The sequence below is a fragment of the Podarcis gaigeae genome (genome assembly GCF_964106915.1).
Source record: "Podarcis gaigeae genome assembly, chromosome: 4".
NCBI classification, from domain to species: domain Eukaryota; kingdom Metazoa; phylum Chordata; class Lepidosauria; order Squamata; family Lacertidae; genus Podarcis; species Podarcis gaigeae.
Window position 1 is genome coordinate 34,916,485 of NC_139677.1, and position 22,138 is coordinate 34,938,622.

General features: G+C 42.7%; 1 protein-coding gene across 1 annotated transcript in view; it reads left to right on the forward strand.

Moving 5' to 3' along the window:
* Nucleotides 1–22,138, forward strand: part of GABRG3 (gamma-aminobutyric acid type A receptor subunit gamma3) — a 302,573-nt gene that overhangs the window by 24,670 nt on the left and 255,765 nt on the right. Inside the window, exon 3 of the mRNA XM_083734488.1 lies at nucleotides 11,914–11,981. Coding sequence (XP_083590614.1) covers nucleotides 11,914–11,981 — 68 coding nt within the window. The remainder of the gene's footprint in view (nucleotides 1–11,913; nucleotides 11,982–22,138) is intronic.

Here is a 22,138-nt window from a genome sequence, read left to right on the forward strand (position 1 = left end):
CCCACTGCCTCCCGCAGTTTGGTCAAACTCATGTTTGTAGCTGTGAGAACACTGTCCAACCATCTCATCCTCTGTCGCCCCCTTCTCCTTGTGCCCTCCATCTTTCCCAACATCAGGGTCTTTTCCAGGGAGTCTTCTCCTCTCATGAGGTGGCCAAAGTATTGGAGCCTCAGCTTCAGGATCTGTCCTTCCAGTGAGCACTCAGGGCAAATTCCAACACTTCAATATACCATTATTTTAATCGCATAGGTGCTGGTGGTATTTTTTCTTCTTCTAATACTTTTTATAAGATATCCATGCTACTGCTATCCATCCAATAGCTTTCTTTGTCCTTTGGTACCTATGTATCCCAAATATCCCAACATCATATCTTGCTAGTACTTCCTCACCACCAGACACCCCTGTCCTTTTCACATTTCCAATAATTAGTGTTATATACTCTAGATCAGTGTTTCCCAACCTTGTGCCTCCAGATGTTTTTGGCCTACAACTCCCATCATCCCTAGCTAGCAAGACCAGTGGTCAGGGATGATGGGAGTTGTAGGCCAAAAACATCTGGAGGCACAAGGTTGGGAAACACTGCTCTAGATAGTATTAGAGGACTTGCATAGCATCTTACCCACAGTTTTAATGAATTACCAATTAGGACTAATGATGCTGTAGTGCTTGTTTGCATATGTCCAGGTGTATTTTCATACACAACCCAAAATTGGTTCTCCAATTAAAACAGAATAACAGCTTTTAGAGAAAGCCAGTACTGCTTTATTTGATGTGTAAAGGAGATTCATATGTGTGTGTTATACAGGAGGCATTTCAGGGAAGCCCTATTGACTTACATCTGAGTAAACAGGATCAGACTAATTGTTTACATCTGATTCTGGTTTAAAATCTGAAATAAAACTGATATAATTTAAATAGCAGGCATTATAATGTGGTTTAGCTTTATTGCCATGTTTGTCATTCTATTGCAAATAATAATAATAATAATAATAATAATATAATAATAATTTATTATTTATACCCCGCCCATCTGGCTGGGCCTCCCCAGCCACTCTGGGTGGCTTCCATAGAAACCAAAAATACAGTAAAATATTACACGTTAAAAACTTCCCTGAACAGGGCTGCCTTAAGATGTCTTCTGAATGTCAGGTAGTTGTTTATTGCTTTGACATCTGCTGGAAGGCCTTCCACAGGGCGGGTACCACTACCGAGAAGGCCCTCTGCCTGGTTCCCTGTAGCTTTGCTTCTCACAATGAGGGAACCGCCAGAAGGCCCTCGGCACTGGACCTCAGCGTCCGGGCAGAATGATGGGGGTGGAGACGCTCCTTCAGGTATACTGGACCGAGGCCGTTTAGGGCTTTAAAGTTCAGCACCAACACTTTGAATTGTGCTCGGAAACGCACTGGGAGCCAATGTAGGTCTTTCAATACTGGTGTTATATGGTCTCGGCGGCCGCCCCCAGTCACCAGTCCAGCTGCCACATTCTGGATTAGTTGTAGTTTCCGAGTCACCTTCAAAGGTAACCCCACATAGAGTGCATTGCAGTAGTACAAGCGGGAGATAACCAGAGCATGCACCACTCTGGCGAGACAGTCCGCAGGCAGATAGGGTCTCAGCCTACGTACCAGATGGAGCTGGTAAACAGCTGCCCTGGACACAGATTTGACCTGTGCCTCCATGGACAGCTGTGAGTCCAAAATGACTCCCAGGCTGCGCACCTGGTCCTTCAGGGGCACAGTTACCCCATTCAGGACAAGGGAATCCTCCACACCTGGCCGCCTTCTGTCCCCCAGAAACAGTACTTCTGTCTTGTCAGGATTCAACCTCAATCTGTTAGCTGCCATCCATCCTCCAACCGCCTCCAGACACTCACACAGGACCTTCACTGCCCTCACTGGTTCTGATTTAAAAGGGAGGTAGAGCTGGGTATCATCCGCATACTGATCAACACCCAGCCCAAACCTCCTGATGATCTCTCCCAGCGGCTGCATGTAAATGTTGAAAAGCATGGGGGAGAGGACAGAATCCTGAGGCACCCCACAAGTGAGAGCCCAGGGGTCTGAACACTCATCCCCCACCACCACTTTCTGAACACGGCCCATCTACTCTATAAATGTATTTATGCATACTCTTACATAGTATGTCAGTTTCACATCATCAGTATTGCTATATTCCACCTCTTCAACAACAACAGAACTGCGGAGAAATAGAAAGTGCATCCTTTTACAATATGGGGATTACGTTCAATTTAGCTGCTGCTAATAAATCCAATATAAATTCTCCATCTGGTTTTTGAATTGCTTCTTTTAGATATCCTAGTAAGATGACCTTGATACATCTAAATCAGGCATGCCCCTAATGTGATTAAAGATTGTTTTCCATAATTTAATCTTGGGACAATGAGAATCATGTCCCAAGTTAGATATATCTTTTCATCTGCGAGAAGTCGGGCTCCTGTGCCACTGAGATTGGAGCTAGCAGGTTTTCTTTAGCTGTACCAAAATATGTCACCTTTAGCTGTACCAAAATATGTCAGATATTTGAAGTGCCAACATCTCCCCCCCCCCCCGACCCCCTGAAGTATAATAATGCAATGTCCGAAGAAGGAAGAAATAACCTTTCACAAGGCCATAAAACTGGCTCAAAGTGGGTCATGCGCTGGACATTCTCTGACCATTAGTGAGTGTACAGAAGGAGCCCAAGGACAAAACTCTGAAAAGCCCTTGCAGACAGAACCGTCAACAGAAACACTAAAATTTCAGTAGGAAGATAAAAATGAATGCAATCCAGGAGAGGACCCCAGGAACCAGGGCTAAAACGAGAAGAACAGGATGAGTGACTGTCAAAGGAAGCAGAAAGGCTTAAAAAGAATAAGAATGGAATAAAACCCTTGATTCTTTTTGCCAAGGAAAGATAATTAGAAACTGTATTAAGCTTCTGCTTCATGGAGAAGAAGGCTAAAGCAGATTGAAAAGGGTCATGACTAAGTTAAGTAAGAAATTTGAGATAGCAATGATTTATTATTACTATGACTATTATCATTTAATATCATATAATTGTTTCAGGGATTCTCTTCTAGATCAGATTCATTTTTATCTGTTTACTAGCTGGATCCCCACGCACTCCACTCAACCCCCTGCCACTCATGTAACACACAATCCCCCTAGATTTCCCCCTTCCCACCCCATGCATCTACTTAGCTTTCTTTTCACCTCCCCAGTCCCATTTCTGCAGCCCCTTCTCTCTTGTGTTCCACAGCCCCTCTTTGCATCAGTTTTCACCATCATCCCCATAACCTCCTACATCTTCCTCCTCAGACCCATTCCACCCACTTATGAAGCTAACATCCCCTCCTCTTCTGCACACCCTTCTTAATGCACTTTTTCGGAAAGCAATTTCCCAAATTGAACACATTTCAGTATGTTATTTTCATTTCTATGCACATTTTCCATTAGTATATGCACTTTTGTACATATTACTTGGCTGGAGAACTGCATTGTAAAATTCAGAGAAGTGTGAATATTGAAGGATGACTGTGTTTTGTTTGAATCATGGAATCATAGCTTGGATCACTGAATCATGGAGTTGGAAGGGATCGTGAGGAAGATCTAATCCTACCCCATGCAATGCAGGAACCTTTCGTCCAACATGGGGATCAAACCCACAGCCTTGAGATTAAGAGTCTCAAGCTCTACCAACAGCTGTGTGTTTTGCTTCATGCTTTGTTCCAGAAATTGTGAACTTGGCAAGTTCCCATTTAAATCCCTCCTCTGTACATAGCGTATTAGGGTGCATTATACTGTTAGAGGGACCAGTGCCGGATTTGTGGTCCAAACCACTGAGCTTAGGACTTGCCAATCAAAAGGTTGGCAGTTCGATTCCCTGCGATGGGGTGAGCTCCCATTATTTGGTCCCAGCTCCTGCCAACCTAGCAGTTTGAAAGCATGCCAAAAAGTGCAAGTAGATAAATAGGTACCACTCTGGAGGGGAAGGTAAACAGCGTTTCCGTGCACTGCTCTGGTGTCGCTGTTCTGTTGTGCCAGAAGCGGCTTAGTCATGCTGGCCACATGACCTGGAAAAACTGTCTGCAGAGTGGGCAAACACCAGCTCCCTCAGCCTGTAAAGTGAGATGAGCGCTGCAACCCCAGAGTTGTTGGTGACTGGACTTAACTGTCAGGGGTCCCTTTACCTTTATACTGTTAGAACATTGGCTCATCTAGCTCAGCATTGTGTACTCTGACTGGCAGCAGCTCCCTAGGATCTCCAGCAGATGTGTTTCTCATCATCCACTGAACTTCAGAGCAAAGCATCTACTCTGTTGCTGACTTAAGGCTCCCCTGCCCCCACCAAAGCAGTGCATTTGAGAACTAACATGTCACCATTGTGACTCTACTAACACCTGGAAGGATTCCCCACCCCTTTCTTCTTCCCCACAGGCTTTCCCCTGTCACTCATTGACTCACAATGTGGCCTTTGAATTGTCCCCTCTTATGCAGGCCAAGAGCATCCAAGGTGGGGATGCAGGGAGATGTAAGGCACCCAACAGGCCAAGGCACTCAGTGGAGACCAATGGTTATGTTCATCATTTTATGTGCTTTGGTGATCACAAATATGTGCATCATCATATTGCAATTTTAGATGAAATCTCCCCCCTTTTTTTAAAAAAAAAACCATTAGGCATCTTTCTACCCCTGTGGGCTTTCCATTAAACAGAACAGATATGCCAAAGTCTTAATCATTTTCGATATGTAATCTATTAAATGCGGTGCAAAACAATTCAAACAGGAAAGCGAAATACTGTCAAATCCAGGGAGGCTGCTGTAGATTTGTGCCGGCGCACATGGAGCCAGAATTTATCCCCTTGATTTACAGCTACAAGATTTGTGCTTAGTGGAAATTGTCAGATGTATTTTGCCAACTCTCCAAATAACCAGGATAACCTTTATTCGTGTTTTCATTAGTTTCATCAATGGCCTTCTTAATTAGAAACAGGATGCTTGGATATTACAACGTATGTGACAAACAACTAGACAGCTCTAAACATTTGTCATTTGGTGCTACCAGATGTCAGCCTGGCAGTGTTGAAATTTGGACACATTTCCTCCCCCCCCCTTTTTTTTCATGGAAAATAACCACCCTGCATTAAGAACTGTTTCAAAGAGGTTGATTTGAGCAGGCTGATATCCCTGCTGACATCCTTTAATCATTCTTCCACCTATGATATACATGTAAATGTTATGGTTGCTGACAGCACTTTCAAACTATTTTTGTCTGATCCCTCTGACAAAGAAACACTGGAGAGCTAGAGATCCATTTACAATCTGACTGACAGATTTCAGAAGAGCTAGCATGAACTTTATTCTACCTGCCCACTAGGCAATATGACTGCAGGGGATGACCTCTGTCTCATGACGGAAGGCTCCAGACCCATGACTAAAATAAAGCCTTTAAAAATATGCATTTTTGACTATTCTATTGTGTCACCCGACTGAATGGATGGGAAATCTATGACCTTCCAGTTGTTGCTAGACTACAACTCCCATTGTTCATGACCACTTGCCAAACTGGCAAGGGCTGTTGGGAGTTGGTGCCAACAATATCTGGTGGACCACAAGTTCCCCACCTCTGCCCAGCTGGAACATTTGATAGAACTAATCATTTGTGTGTCTATTTTCCTTAAGTGGGGAATTAATTACATGCTCACCTTTCTTATACTATACCCTTTGTTTGGCACATGGGAATTAGAAGAAGGGGTGGAGAACTGGTGAACCCCTAGATGTTGCTGGAATCCTACTCCCAGCTGCCTTAGGAAGAATGGTCAATGACAAAATGATGGGAGTTGTAGTTCAGCAACATCGGGGTGTATGTGCCACAGGTTAGCCACCTGGTTCTATATCATTTCAATATGACATGCCTTCCCATAGGCATCTGGGTAGAAACTCTGGAAAAGCAGGATGCTTGGCTAGGTAGCTTTTTGTTCTGATCTAGCAGGGCTTTTCTTTTGTTTAAAGAATGTATCAAACTGATCTTCCACTGTGGTACCTCTCTGGTACTTTGCAGGGGGATTCCACCTGCAAGCAGATAGTTCTAGCCAGTATGGTGTAGTGGTTAAGAGCGGTAGACTCGTAATCTGGTGAACTGGGTTCGCGTCTCCACTCCTCCACGTGCAGCTGCTGGGTGACCTTGGTCTAGTCACACTTCTTTGAAGTCTCTCAGCCCCACTCACCTCACAGAGTGTTTGTTGTGGGGGAGGAAGGGAAAGGAGAATGTTAGCCACTTTGAGACTCCTTTGGGTAGTGATAAAGTGGTAGTGATAAAGAAGAGAACTACTCTTCTTCTTCTTCTTCTTCTTCTTCTTCTTCTTCTTCTTCTTCTTCTACAGTGACATATGCAAGTTCCAGGGAAACCAGGTATTGCCTTGTATTGTCATCTACAAGTTTCACTGATTGCATGTGTATAGAAGGGTCCTGGACCAAGAATCATGGTATACAATTGCATAGCTAAACCTTCCTAATAGGGAGGATTAGCAATGAGACAAGGAGCCAGTGCCAAGTGTAATCAAATGCATGGTTTATTGCAGAAATAGAAATGTCAAGTAATAGCTTTCAGATTGGTCCAAAAGCTTTTGGTTAAATCCACAGCAGGCAGAGAGAATTGGCGCAGATAGGTCAGGCAGGAACAATGTGTTGAGCATAGAAGCATAGAGTTGGAAGGGATACCAAGGGCCATCTAGTCCAACCCCCTGCAAGGAATCAACGAAAAGGCTGATACCTAAAAAAAGGGAGGGCAGAGCAGTAGGCACCAAGTTAGAAGGAGGGGGCTAAATTAGTGGTAGGGAACCTATGGCCTGTGGGCCTCAATGGGCTTCCCTTTGGCCCATAAGCCGTTTAGTCCATCAGTTGCTGTGTCCTCCAGAAGCTGTTGGACTACAGCTTGCACCAGTTGCAGCCAGCATGCCCAATGGTCAGGGCAGATGATGGAAGTTGAAGTCCAGCAACATCAGGAAAGCACCACATTGGCTACCCCTGCTCTCAAGAGGAAATGCCATGTTTTTCAGTTTTCCTCTAGCCTCTTTTCCATCTTCCAAACCCTGGGGCTCAATCCAAGGTTGAGAAGTAAGGCACAGCCATTTCCCCCTTCCCTTCTGTATAGTCTGGGAGTGTGATCGAGAACTCCAGGGACACAATCTAGGGGCCTTGTCTTTCCACTTTCAACATGTAAAGAGAGCAGGGCTCATTGAGGCATGCCTTCTTTTGCCTGCTATTGTAAGTTCTTCAAGATGTTTGAATTCTTGACAACACAACAGGTGTCATAAAGTTCACACTGCCCCAGTTCAAGAGGAACGGATTCGGAGATTCACAGACGCTTTGATTGTGATCTGCCTACATTGTGCTGCCCTCTGCTTTTCCCCCCGGTCCATGCAATACTTCTTAAAATTATACCTATTATGGATTTCTAGAGGTCCCTCAATTATTTCATTTTGCAACTTCTCCTCTTAAGAGGAGCAGCAGGAAGATTGCCATTTGTTTTCAGTTGCGTTACGATCAGGGTTACATTGATTAATCAGTCGTATTTGTTCCGATTTCCGTTTTTGATTGCTGAAGCCAGGGCTTCAGTTCATCTGAGGCTATTCTTTGAGTTCAGCGTGAGTTTCTGGATTTAATTAACTTTCCCAAATTGTCCCAGAACAGTCTTTATTCAACTCTACAGATGAGAACAACTTGAATCTGGCTACTGGATTATTATTATTTTAAAACCCTTCAGTTAGTTTTTACTCATCTTTCCCCCCCCCAATATATGACTTGTCAGCAATTGCATAAAGTTTTAGAAAGACTGAAATTCATCCATGTCCACCCTACATTTAGTCTGAATTCAAATTTCTAACTTTTAATTAGATGGCCAAAAGACTTGCATGGAAAAATATTTCTACACTGTATTGTATCATTATAAATTAAAGGATATTTCAGATTCTTGGTTCCGTTCTCTTCTTGCTATTTTTTAAACTGACCAGCAATGTCAAGTTTTAGAAATACGCACAAGTTCAAACTGCAGAAGATGGGGGAGAAACGTCATACCCAATTGGCAGCGAAGTGAACCCTGGTCTATTTGTGTTTCTTCTGCCTCTCAGGAGCTCACCATTTTATGCTCACAGCAACCCTCTGGGATAGGTTAAGCTAAGAAATAGCAACCTGCCCAAGGCTATCCACTGATCTCTGTGACATGAATAAACAGGAATCTGAACCCATGTCTTCACGGTTGAAATCCAACACTTTCCCACATTTGAGATTTTATATTTCACTAGTACAGTCCCCATGAAATCATTTCATTCACTACTGTAATCAATGCTAGTAATGTAAATCTAACCAATGAGATTTAAAAACAGAAATATTTGAAAGCTTCCCCCCCCCCATTTATGTTTTATGTGCCTGCAAGATCATTAGTATTTTGAACTACGCAAGGATTATTCAAGCATCTTGGGATGTGTGTACATCATCACAGGTACAAATGAGGAATGCAAGAACTGCCATGCTGAATCAGACCCACAGCTCATCTAGCATTCCTACCCCACCCCCCATGGCTAGCCAAGGAAGCTCACAAACAGGGCAAGAGAGAGAAAACCACCTGCTGTTTGTCCCTGGTCACTGGTATTCAGAACATGCCCCATTCTGAACATGGAGGCTCCTTGCATAGCCACTCTACCTAATCAAGAGGGACGTGGGTGGCGCTGTGGACTAAACCACTGAGCCTTTTGGGCTTGCCAATCAGAAGATTGGCGGTTCGGTGATGGGGTGAGCTCCCATTGCTCTGTCCCAATTCCTGCCAACGTAGCAGTTCAAAAGCACACCAGTGCAAGTAGATAAATAGGTACCGCTGTGGCGGGAAGGTAAACGGTGTTTCCGTGCGCTCTGTTTAGTCATGCTGGCCACATGACCCAGATGTCTGTCTGCAGACAAACGTCAGCTCCCTTGGCCTGAAAGCAAGATGAGCGCCGCAACCCCATAGTCACCTTTGACTGGACTTAACCGTTCAAGGGTCCTTTACCTACCTAAACAAGAACAGTGCACCACCAATGCTAGTGCACCTTATAAGCCATGTCCTGCTGCCAAGCTTCATGGACCAGGCAAAATTATTCAAGTGGATTGAGGCATTTCTTGCACTATCATTATCATCAGTAGGTTGATCAATAGTATTTGGCAGAATTCATGAATATATATATATATATATATATATATATATATATATATATATGGTTTTGGTGTCCTCGGGTGTCTTCCCGTGTAAAAGTTGGGGTGTCTAGGCGACGTTTCGACGAGGTCTCACTCGTCATCTTCAGGCTGGTGCTTTCGGCTTCTTGTTACTGGAACAGAGCGGGATCTCAATGTTTGAGTTCCTATAAATACTGTAGAGGGGGTGTGGTGTCTAGCCTCCAATGTTCTGGGCAGAGAGGAAGTTCCCAGGCTAGTGTGCCTTTTCTTCTTTTGTTCCTTAATTACTTGAGAGATACCTTGAGTGATTTCTTGAGTGATATCCTGAGTACCACTTAGGTGGGTCATTAGGTGTGGATTAGTTGCTAAAGTCTTTGTGTCTTGACCTCTTGAACTTTGTGAAGAGTTTTCCTGAGAAGATGGCTGTATTGCACTTAGTTGTATTTATAGGAACTCAAACATTGAGATCCCGCTCTGTTCCAGTAACAAGAAGCCGAAAGCACCAGCCTGAAGATGACGAGTGAGACCTCGTCGAAACGTCGCCTAGACACCCCAACTTTTACACGGGAAGACACCCGAGGACACCAAAACCTGCATATATATATATATATATATATATATATATATATATATATCTTTGAAGATGACGAGTGAGACCTCGTCGAAACGTCGCCTAGACACCCCAACTTTTACACGGGAAGACACCCGAGGACACCAAAACCTGCATTCCTGTACCCGTGAAAATCTACGAAAGCAAATATATATATATATATATATATATCATGGCACAATATTTACTTCACCCTCCCTTTGTTATTATAATGTTTTAGTACAGCAATAAATTCTATCCTCATTTTTTATTGTGAGTCAATGGTATATTATACCTACCGTAACGGCCACCTCCCAGCCACCCTGGTCTCATGCTGTCTGAGGGGAGGGGGATTCCAGGTAACAGAGGGCTGTCATCTGCTCAGTCTGCTTTAAGAAACTGCACCAGATAAAGCAGTGCTGATGAGGGTATGTCTACAAGGCTGCCCTTTTTCAACTAGCCTCTGCATTACCTTGGGGGTCTCCCTGAACAGTGGTGTAGCGTGGGTTGTCAGCACCCGGGGCAAGGCAAGTAATTTGCGCCCCCTAACCCATGGATTTGCGCCCCCTAACCCTAACCCCCAGATGTTGCGCCCAGTGCGGCCGGGGCCCCCTGCACCCCCCACGCTACACCACTGTCCCTGAAGCCAATCAATGGCTTCTAAAGTGGGGGGTGTTACTATAAGAAGAGACCACCCCAGGTTTATGAAACAGGGACAAATAGACCAAGTGTCCACCCCATTTCCCAGCTCCAAAATACTATAGGGGGGCATTCTGTTTCAGCCCTTATGTGGAGGTGTCCATGGTAGTCTATGTCTGTATATATGCACTCTACATTTAAAGCACATTTAAAACACCAACACCACCCCCCGAAATTTCCTGGAAACTTTAATTTTTAAGGGTGCTCAGAATTGTACAGCTGTGTGAGGTAAACTCCAGTCTGCAAGATTCTTGGGTTGTTTGTGTGCTTTAAATGAACTTTGAATGTATGGTGTATTCCATGGGTAGGCAAACTAAGGCCCAGGAGCCAGATCCAGCCCAATCGCCTTCTAAATCCGGCCTGCGAATGGTCTGGGAATCAGCATGTTTTTACATAAGTAGAATGTGTCCTTTTATTTAAAATGCATCTCTGGGTTATTTGTGGGGCCTGCATGGTGGTTTTACATGAGTAGAATGTGTGCTTTTATTTAAAATGCATCTCTGGGTTATTTGTGGGGCATAGGAATTCATTCATTCCACACACACCCAAAAAAATATAGTCCGGCCCACCACAAGGTCTGAGGGACAGTGGACCAGCCCCTTGCTGAAAAAGTTTGCTGACCCCTGCACTGTATTCACAGCCTGTGTGGCTAGTGATACTATATATAGTTTAGTCACTAGGTGGCACTGATTTTAGTTGTGTCTAGGCAGAGGCAGAAGTATCCAATTACTGTTCTTTTATCATTTTATTCCCAACATTTGCATAGTGCTTTTCACCACCGAATGGTCACAAAGCAGTTTCCAATTATGCTCAGTAAAGCAAGCTATCAGTCAACGTAGCACGGTATTTTAAACTCTACAACACAAACAAATTACTGTAGATTCCACAAATAGTCACAACATTTCAACACAGCAAACAACCCTCTGAAAGAGAAACGATAAAGTTCATGTTTAGCTTTCTGATTGGTATGTCCTCTAAGCTTTCCCTGATACAGTGTCTCTTCTGATCCCTGGCAGATTGAGTCAGTTTCAGGGTCTTCCATCCAGAGGGTGGGAGCAGGAGGAGCTGCAGATGGACTGAGGGACTGGCTGATGGTGAAGAGGCCAACCCACAAAAGCAGCCCCCTCCATTGAGTTATGGAGTTCCAAATGTGGCTCCAGAGAGAAAGAAAGGAGGACTACAGAGTCCTGTACACCAGAGTATACACCATGTGAATTCATTCCCAAAATGTTGCTTAAAAAGAGAGAGAGGATTTTAGAAGAGTTCTTGGAGGGGGGAGGAAATGGTCTGTGCTGTGCTGTTGTTTCAAAACAGATTTCAGATGGGAAGGCTATAATTACAGAAATGTTAAACATGATGCCCTGTGTTGTCTCCAGGGCACTATTAAATGCTGCTTTTTTCCCTTTGTTTCTTTCACAGTGAAACCAACTGTCATTGATGTTGACATTTATGTTAATAGCATTGGCCCCGTGTCATCAATAAATATGGTAAGTGTCTTCCAGTCAATGATTTTATTGGCATCGCTGCTCATGCCATCCGCATCTGATCCCCTTAATTTTTACTAAAACATGAGACGAGGTGAAGTGTTATGGTTGCTCTTGTCGCTGTATTTTCTGATCTGGTTCTGCTTTCCTGACAATTCTTTGTCCCTTTATTGAGGGAGGCCAGGACGGTGCAGGCAGGAGAGAGCTGATGCTCAGCAGTATCATGCTGTGATCTGTCTGCCACAGAAAAAACACTTGAAAATGATGCATATTCCATTTATCTTTGGGAAATATGCTTGCCCCGACGTTGCAAGCAATGGTGAAATAATGCTGACCACAGAAAACATGGCGATGTAAACTAACGCTGCACTCCTATGCGTGTATCTACTCAGAAGTAAGTCCTGCTACTCTTGGCGGGGTTTACTACTGGGTAATTGCGCCTAAATAAATTGCAATCATGTGTTTTGCCTTTGAAAGACTGGTCTGATATCTTTTGGAAGTCTGCATGTCAACATGGTGGACTCACTGCAACCAAGGCATTGACTGCTGAACTGTCTCCAAGTTTGGGGGAGTCCAGGATATTGTAAGGGAACATCTGCTCCCCCATAAAGAGGCTGTGACACAGATGGAAACTGATGTTGTGTGACTCATCATCCATCAGTGGTAGGTAGTGGCCATTGGAACTGGTACTGAGGAAGGCAAAGGAGTCCAACAGGAGGTGTACCCAAAGCCTACAATAAATTTTGATGCGGGTGGCGCTGTGGTCTAAACCACTGAGCCACTTGGGCTTGCCGATCAGAAGGTCAGCAGTTTGAAGCCCCATGATGGGGTGAGCTTCCATTGCTCTGTCCCAGCTCCTGCCAACCTAGCAGTTCGAAAGCACACCAGTGCAAGTAGATAAATAGGTAGCACTGCTGTGGGAAGGTAAATGGTGTTTCCCTGTGCTCTGGTTTCTGTCATGGTATTCCATTGTGCCAGAAGCAGTTTAGTCATGACCTGGAAAGCTGTCTGTGGACAAACGCCGGCTCCCTTGGCCTAAAAGAGGGATGAGCACTGCAACCCCATGGTCACCTTTGACTGGACTTAACCATCCAGGGGTCCTTTACCTTACTACAATCAATGGAGCCACTAATTCTCATTCTCCATCTTCCTCACTGTTGAGTGTCCAAAAGGCAATATGATAAGCGGAAGGAGATTGTGTCTAGCACTGCCTCCTGGACAAGTTGTAAGAAGCAGGCTGAGGGCAGATTGAGATTGGTGAGACAGTGCCTCATTAACCTCATCATACTGCAGTCACAATGCTGACTAGAAGGACAGGGACCTTTTTTTCCATGGCTTTGTAATTCCCGACTCCTAAAGATTTTTCACACTTGGCCCCCTCTTGGACTTTTGGAGGTTTCACAATCCTTTTTATTCTTCTGCTGCTGTAACTTGGTGAGATTGTAGTTTGTTTATGAGCGCTTTCGTTGTTTTGAATTTAAGTGCATTGTAGATTGCTTTAATGTAAAGTATGCTACCTTGTTGTGAGTCTTTTAGAAATTCACAAATAAGTGCACTAAAGATGCTATCCTCTACGCACTTAGCCTGGGAGGAAGACAAATTGAAATTGGTGGGGCTCACGTCTAAGTAGACATGCACAGGATCACACTTTAACAATAATGTTTGGGTTTCTTTAAAGCACTTTTTAAATGCATAACTCTTATCAGCAAGGCAAAAATACATTTGTACTTAAAACCACATTTGTTCCCATCCAGTGAACTTGGCAGTGCCATTTTATAACACAATGAATATCTCTCTGAGCTATCTGTAGAGTGCATATGCACAGTTAACTAACACTTAATGGTTTGTGGTGCACAGGCAAAGCTTTAGTTGCAGGAGGCTATGCAATAAATTATGTGAATGAATCTGCCGGTCTACAGTGTACATGATTTAATTCTGTTTTTAGCAGTGATTCTGACCATAAAGGACATTTGGAGCTGAACTCAGAAGAAATTAGGGATGTAGTCTTGTACATACTTATTTGGGAGTAATTATCACTGGGAGTAAATCCCAGTCACAGTGCGGGTTACTTTGGGGTAGGATTGTGCTAATAATTCTGCTTCCTTATTTTTATTAAGATAGAGAATATCATGATGGTACAACAAATTAGTATAGGCTAAATTACTCTTTCTTAGACTTATTTCTTCTTCCGTGTAACAATGCTCTTTGCTGTGATGTTCAGTTCTGTTGGAATGTTTGGCGTAATCCTACTCACAATGGAAACTTTTAATGCCAATAATTTTATTGGGAAACAGCAGCTACCAAATTCTAAATAATGACCCTGATCCAGAGAGAAATGTTGATACTTAAATGCAATTGAAATTAATGAAATCGTACTTGCTACTGGCTTGTTGTGTTGATTTCTGTAGGACTTCAAGTAATTTTCTTTGAATCGAGGTTAATTAAAATCTGTTTTCTCTGCTTATTGAAGGGCTGGGGTTTCCTCCCAAAGAATTTTGTGTGTCTGTGTGTGAGAGAGGGATGCTTTGTTTATCAAGGTGGCATCTGTGTGTGTCCATTAGTGGAGGGAAAATGGGGGCGGGGGGAATGAAGGCTAATCAATTCAAACACTCATATGTTGCCAGGATTCAATGAGTGTTGAATCTGGGTCGCTACAAGACCAAGAGTTCTTTCTTTAATTTCGCACTAGCTGGGGTAAACACAGGATAACATAATTTCACATCTCGTGTGCTTGTGTAGAGGTGGGAATCCACAAGTGACTGTAAGTTAGAAGCATTTTAGTAGCGCAGTACCACTGGATTCCTCACTCTGCAATTTTGATTATGATGTTTGCTGTATCAGAATATTATGGTCAGTATGTTATAGCTGAACATAGTATTAGATCAGGGAGGTCAAGATAGGAGTCTTGTTGTTTGGCAAACCAAGACATCCATAGACACTGCCCTGGCTTGAGCCCAAGGAGGTCACTTCAGTGCTGCTAACATAGTGGTTTGACTTCACCCCTGGAGGCACACTCCATTGTCTCTCAAGACAGATGGATGCCAACAAATATGAGATAATTCCCATGTAGATCACCCTGAACAACTTGGTGGAGGAATAGGGTAAACCAGGGATGTATACATTTATATAGTTGTAGCTGCCCCATTTTTATTTTTATTTTACTTTGAATTGTTTGTTTGGTTGCTTATTGCAATTGTGGGCAATTCTGCTGGGCAAAAATCAAGCTACAAATATGAGAAAGAAATGAATTTCACCCTCTGGACATAGGTGGTTACTCTGCAAAGTCCATAATATTGTTGGAATTTCTGCAATCAGGCTCTGCCTATCCTGGCATCTAATTTGAACTCAGGATAAATTTAAAGTCCATCTGCTACCATGTAAACGTGGCATATCAGTGATCTGCATGACTCCACCCAGATTTGGTTGCACAAGACATGCACACATGAATGCATTTCTTATGCCTGTCTCTGCTCTGACTTGGCACACCACATTTTGTCTCATTTGTTCAAAAGAGGACAAATGCTTAATATGCATTTATTAAGCAACATGAGTCAGAAGAGTCCATGCTGTATGCAGGTTGCACAAGCCATCGCCGTTGATTTGTTGTTACGGGAGAAAAAGATAATTGGCTATTTGTCATTTCTAAGGCTGAAGCAGATGGTTCCCTTGCTGGGCAAACTTTGCTTTTACCTGAAGAAAAATGAATCAAATACATTACTTTGACTGAAGATGTCAGTTGCCCCAGTACTTTCTGCACACTCCATGTTTTGTTTGTTTGTTTCAGTCATTCATCAGGAAATGCACATTCCATATTTTCTTACCAAGATTAATCTTTTCACCGGAAGCTCAAGGGCTTAGGTTTTATCTGCATCTTCAGGAGACCAAGTGATGGGTCATTTGCCCTGCAATTTGGAATGGCTCCAAGGAACCATGTTAAACAGAGGTCCATGAAAAAATTTAAATGATCAGTCAGCCAATCACTTAATTTGCATGCTGGCTTTCCAAGGTTAAAACCATGCTCAAAGTGGCTGAGAACATATGAAAAATTACATAACTACAAACATATCATAACAACAAACAAAACATCAAAAGCTACGTACTGAATCGAACAATTTATACACCTAGCATAAGATACAAAATGAAGATACAAAAAAGTAACAGCAACAACCAACCAAACAAAAACCCCTAATAATACCTCAGCCTATTGAACTGTTGTCCAGCTCTCATGTTCCATGCTTGGATTCATAGGAGTACAGTAGTACCTCGGGTTACATATGCTTCAGGTTACATACGCTTCAGGTTACAGGCTCCGCTAACCCAGAAATAGTGCTTCAGGTTAAGAACTTTGCTTCAGGATGAGAACAGAAATCGTGCTCCGGCGGCGCGGCAGCAGCAGGTGGCCCCATTAGCTAAAGTGGTGCTTCAGGTTAAGAACAGTTTCAGGTTAAGTACGGACCTCCGGAATGAATAAAGTACTTAACCTGAGGTACCACTGTACTGAACACTTAACTATGTAGGAAATTCTACTTTCTAATAAAATATGCAGCCCAGTAGTTGTCTTTATAAAAAACTGTTTGTCACTTGGTTATGACCAATTCAAATGGTTAAATGTTCTGCCTATTGCAAATTCTAACTTACAGTAAAGTAGCTTTTGTATGGAATGCAGGCAATATCCAATAAGTCTTGCTCAGAGTGAACCCATAGACCTAAGTTAGACTGATTTTGGGTACCACTCTGTATATTTTAACTTTTGTATGTTTTGATACTAGTACCAAAGTTATCCTAGGTATCATCTATGTATCATCTATCTATCTATCATCTATCTATCTATCTATCTATCTATCTATCTATCTATCTATCATCTATCTATCTATCTATCATCTATCATCTATCTATCATCTATCTATCTATCATCTCTCTCTCTCTCTCTCTCTCTCTCTCTCTCTCTCTCTATCTATCTAATCTATCATCTATCTATCTATCATCTATCTATCATCTATCTATGTATCATCATCATCATCTATCTATTAATAATATTATTATTTATACCCTGCCCATCTGGCTGGGTTGTCTCAGCCACTCTGGGCAGCTTCCAACACATATAAAAGCATAATAAAATGTCAAACATTAAAACACTGAATATATTACAAACATTTAATATGAAAGGGTCGAGGGGAAATAGAGATGCTGCCTCAGATAACAAAAGGTTCAAAGTAGAAAGGCTTTCCATGGGTACTAAGGAAAGAGGTGAGAAGTGACCATGCAAAACAGGAAGTGTTTGAAATGTAGATTTACCAACTGTTCTGACACCTCTGTAACAGAAAAAAACAAATTAACAAATTGGATTTGTGTCCACGGAAATGTTAGCTGTCTGACTGAGAACTATTACATGTCACTTAATGCAGAAAGTCAAATTTGGACTTTACATTGCAGTATCAGTGTCGCTTTCTGTGTTGGCTCTTTATAGGAGAGGGGAATGAACAGAACACCACAACTTGCCATTATTTATTTATTTATTTAACAAAATATATACATTTCTTGAATTATTATTTTTTAAATCAGAGCAGTATACAAAAGAAAAACCAGTAAAATTAAAACCTCTCAACCATAATTTAAAACACAGAGAAGTTAAACTACTAAAACAGATTAGAAACATCTCAACTTTATAAGCATCTGGGTAGGCTTGTATAAAAATGAATTTTTTTAGCAGGTGCCAAAAATTCAGTATTTATTGAATGTGAGAGCTATGGCAGGTGTTTGACACTTTTAGTACACGCAGGGTTGCATCCAATACGATTATATTTAGAGTAGACCCATTGAAATCAGTGCACTAAAATTAGAAATGCCAAATCACTTCAGTCGGTCTACTCTGAGTAGGAGTAGCATTAGGTACCATCCCAAATCTTTGATTATGAATCCGGTCCAAGCGCCATCTCTGAAAAGTGAGCTGTGAGGAAAGTGGCCCTCAAACCTCTCTCTCAGGCACATTCTAGACAAAATGCCATCAGGTGCTCTGTCTTGGGAGAACTGTGATTCATGCCTATGGCAGGAATTTAGTCACCTTTTCCTGTTGTTTAAGATCATATTTATGTCTATGACAGCAATGGAGATTAGGAGATCTCTGCTGACAGAGACACCTTGCCCAAGACTATTTACTTTGGTTCTATAGAAGCCCTGCCACTTCACTTCCGTGACATTTCAGAACTTCATTTCCAAATCCAACATTTCGCGCACACATTTAATCAGTAGCTATAGGTTATTTTCCAGGCTAGCATTTCAAAGTAAGGCAGTAGAGGTAAACCCATTCAATCCACTTAAGTAAGGAAGCCTGAAAGCAGGAAGTTTGGCTCATCTCACTAGCTGTTGACAGATACATTAAGGTCCCTTTGTGACATTCAGGAGAAGCCACAAAAGAAGCTTTAACAACTTGTGCCTAGTTTCCAAGTCCCAGTCAGACAGGTGTGCATTCTGCCCTGCTGAGTCTCTCCATCTCTCTCTCTCTCTCTCTCTCTCTCTCTCTCATCACATCATCTTTAGATTAAAGTTGAGGAAAGGGGAAAACAGTAATAAAGAACGCATTCCTATAGTATGGACTAGAGATAGTCAACATGGTGACTCCAAATGTTCATGGATTAACAACTCTCATCAACCCCAATTAGCATGGCCAATAATCAAGAGGTGATGGGAACTGTAATACAGCACTATCTGAGGTGTGATGGAGGCGGGGACCTCATTAGATACCAGTGTTGTAGACACTGTAATTGCAGAAGTGATGTATTTTCTCCCACCAGACTCTTTATCTTCATAGTTTCTAAAGTGGAATGCCATTTTTATTTTTATAATAATATTTATTAAATTTTTGTTTACACAATAAAAAAAACATACATAATAACATAGTATTTTCCAATATCCACATTTCATTCTCATCTTTGGACTTCCTCACATCTCTTGTTCCTGCATCCTAAACTCATAAATTTTACTAGCAAATTATTAACTTGTTTCAATTCATATAATATATTTTTCCAATATTAAATCTCAGATTTTAGAATTTGAATCACTCTTTTGGAGACTTAGTTATAACATACAATTTATCCAAAATTTATCTTTTCTTTCAATTACCATTAGATTTGTATTCCTTGTAACTAATTTGTTGGAGCTGTTCTATTGCTAATCTTACATCTTTCTTAACATTCATACAATTTACAATATTTTTGTAGATAGTCCTTAAATTTCTTCCATTCCTCCTCCACCAGTTCTTCTCCCAGATCTCGGATTCTGCTAGTCATCTCCGCCAGTTCCATATAGTCCATCAGTTGCATCTGCCATTCTTCCAGTGTGGGCAAATCTTGAGTTTTCCAGCTTTTGGCAATGAGTATCCTTGATGCTGTTGTAGCATACATAAAAAAAGTTCGATCCTTCTTTTGCACACTCTGGCCGACAATGCCTAAAAGAAAGGCCTCTGGTTTCTTAGGGAAGGTATACTTAAATACCTTTTTCAGCTCATTATATATCATTTCCCAGAAAGCCTTCACTCTAGGGCAAGTCCACCAGAGGTGAAAGAATGTTCCTTCAGCTTCTTTACACTTCCAACATTTATTGTCAGACATGATATATCTTTGCAAGCTTGACTGGAGTCATGTACCACCTATATATCATTTTCATAATGTTTTCTTTCAGGGCATTACATGCCGTAAATCTCAAACCTGTGGTCCATAACTTTTCCCAGTCCGCAAACATAATGTTGTGCCCTATGTCCTGTGCCCATTTTATCATAGCTGATTTGACCGTTTCATCCTGTGTATTCCATTTTAGCAGCAAGTTATACATTCTTGAAAGTAACTTAGAGCTGGGTTCTAACAGTTCTGTTTCTAGCTTTGATTTTTCCACCTGGAATCCTAACTTTTTATCTGACTTAAAGGCTTCTTTGATCTGAGCGTAATGTAACCTATCTCGCACTTTCCCCTTTAATTTCTCCAAACTCTGCAACCTCCAATTGTCTCCATCTTTTTCTATTATTTCCCAATATTTCAGCCATTTGGCCTCCATATTGAGTCTTTTCGGGGCCTTAGCCTCCATTGGTGATAACCACCTTGGGGTAAAGTGGAATGCCATTTTTAAGCGGAAAGCCTCTATCCTAATTTCCATCCATGCATGCATAAGTCTGGCTGATCCAAAACGTATTTTTTTAAAAAAATAAATAACCTTGGTTCTATATGACTGTGATCTATTCCAATTACAATCAGTTCCTCAAAATCAAATTTGGAAAACAACAACACACCATTGACTCTAGGCTGTGTACACACTCCTGTGTTCTCTGTATAATAATGATAATGATAATGATAATAATAATAATAAATTTTATTTATATCCCGCCCTCCCCAGCCGAAGCTGGGCTCAGGGCGGCTAACAACAATCAAATAATCAAACAGTCAAATAATCACACATTCTAAAAATATTCTAAAAATATTTCATTATAAAAATTAATTAAAATCAAATTGATGGCAACCGATTAAGCAAAATTCTATGCAGGTTGCCAGAGGAGGGAGTCAGGCTGCGCCCTGACCAAAGGCCTGGTGGAACAACTCTGTCTTGCAGGCCCTGTGGAAAGATGTCAGGTCCTGCAGGGCCCTAGTCTCTTGTGACAGAGCGTTCCACCAGTTCCACCAGATTGGAGCCGCAGCCGAGAAGGCCCTGGCTCTAGTTGAGGCCAGCCTAACCTCTCTGAGGCCTGGGACCTTGAGGATGTTATTATTTGCAGACCGTAGGTTTCTCTGTGGGGCATACCAGGAGAGGCGGTCCCGTAGGTGCGAGGGTCCTAGGCCATATAGGGCTTTAAAGGTTAAAACCAGCACCTTAAACCTGATCCTGTACTCCACTGGGAGCCAGTGCAGCTGGTATAGTACCGGATGAATGTGATCTCGCAGCGAAGACCCCATAAGGAGTCTCGCCGCGGCATTCTGCACCCGCTGGAGTTTCTGGGTCAATCTCAAGGGCAGCCCCACGTAGAGCGAGTTACAATAATTCAGTCTGGAGGTGACCATCACATGGATCACAGTGGCTAGGTCAGGGCGAGAGAGATAAGGGGCCAACTGCTTAGCTTGGCGGAGATGAGAAAATGCCGCCTTTGTTATAGCTGTAATCTGCGCCTCCATAGAGAGGGAGGTATCGAAGATTACACCCAAACTCTTAACGGACGGTGCTGGCACTAATTGCACCCCCGCAAGAGATGGGAGTTGCCCCCTCAATCCCATATCGTCCCACCCCAGCCAGAGGACCTCTGTCTTCGAAGGATTTAACTTCAACCGGCTCCCACGTAACCATCCAGCCACAGCTTCCAGACATCTGGTCAGTGTGTCAGGGGGCGAGTCAGGATGGCCATCCATCAACAGATAGAGTTGGGTGTCATCAGCATACTGATGGCAACCCAGCCCAAAACTCCGGACAAGCTGGGTGAGGGGGCGCATAAAGATGTTAAAAAGCATCGGGGAGAGTATCGCACCCTGAGGCACTCCACACACCAAGGAGTGGCGCGATGACAATTCCCCCCCAAGCATCACCCTCTGTCCCCGACCAGAGAGAAACGAGCGCAGCCATTGAAGGACTGTGCCCTGGATCCCCACGTCGGCAAGGCAGTGGTCCAGGAGTTCGTGATCGACCATGTTGAAGGCTGCTGACAGATCTAGAAGAATCAGCAGCCCCAACCCACCTTGATCTAGCTGCCTGCGGAGATCATCTGTTAGGGCGACCAGAGCCGTCTCGGTCCCATGACCAGCGCGGAAGCCGGACTGGAATGGATCCAGAGCAGATGTTTCATCCAGAAACCTACCAAGCTGTTCAGCAACTGCTCTCTCAATCACCTTACCCAGGAATGGAAGATTCGAGACCGGGCGGTAATTGGATAGATCTAAGGGATCTAATGATGTTTTCTTTAAGAGCGGACGCACCACTGCCTCCTTCAGTTCCCCTGGGAATCCAGTGCATCCTCCCTTCTAGTTTGGAAGACGGTTATATATGTGACATTATCCACAATCCATATCTATCCTGTAACTATCCTGTCATTTATTTTTATTTAATTCACAAAATTTCTACACTGCTCAACTGTAAATGAAAAATAAAAAACAACTCAAACTCAAAGCAGTTTATGGGGGCGAGGGTACTAT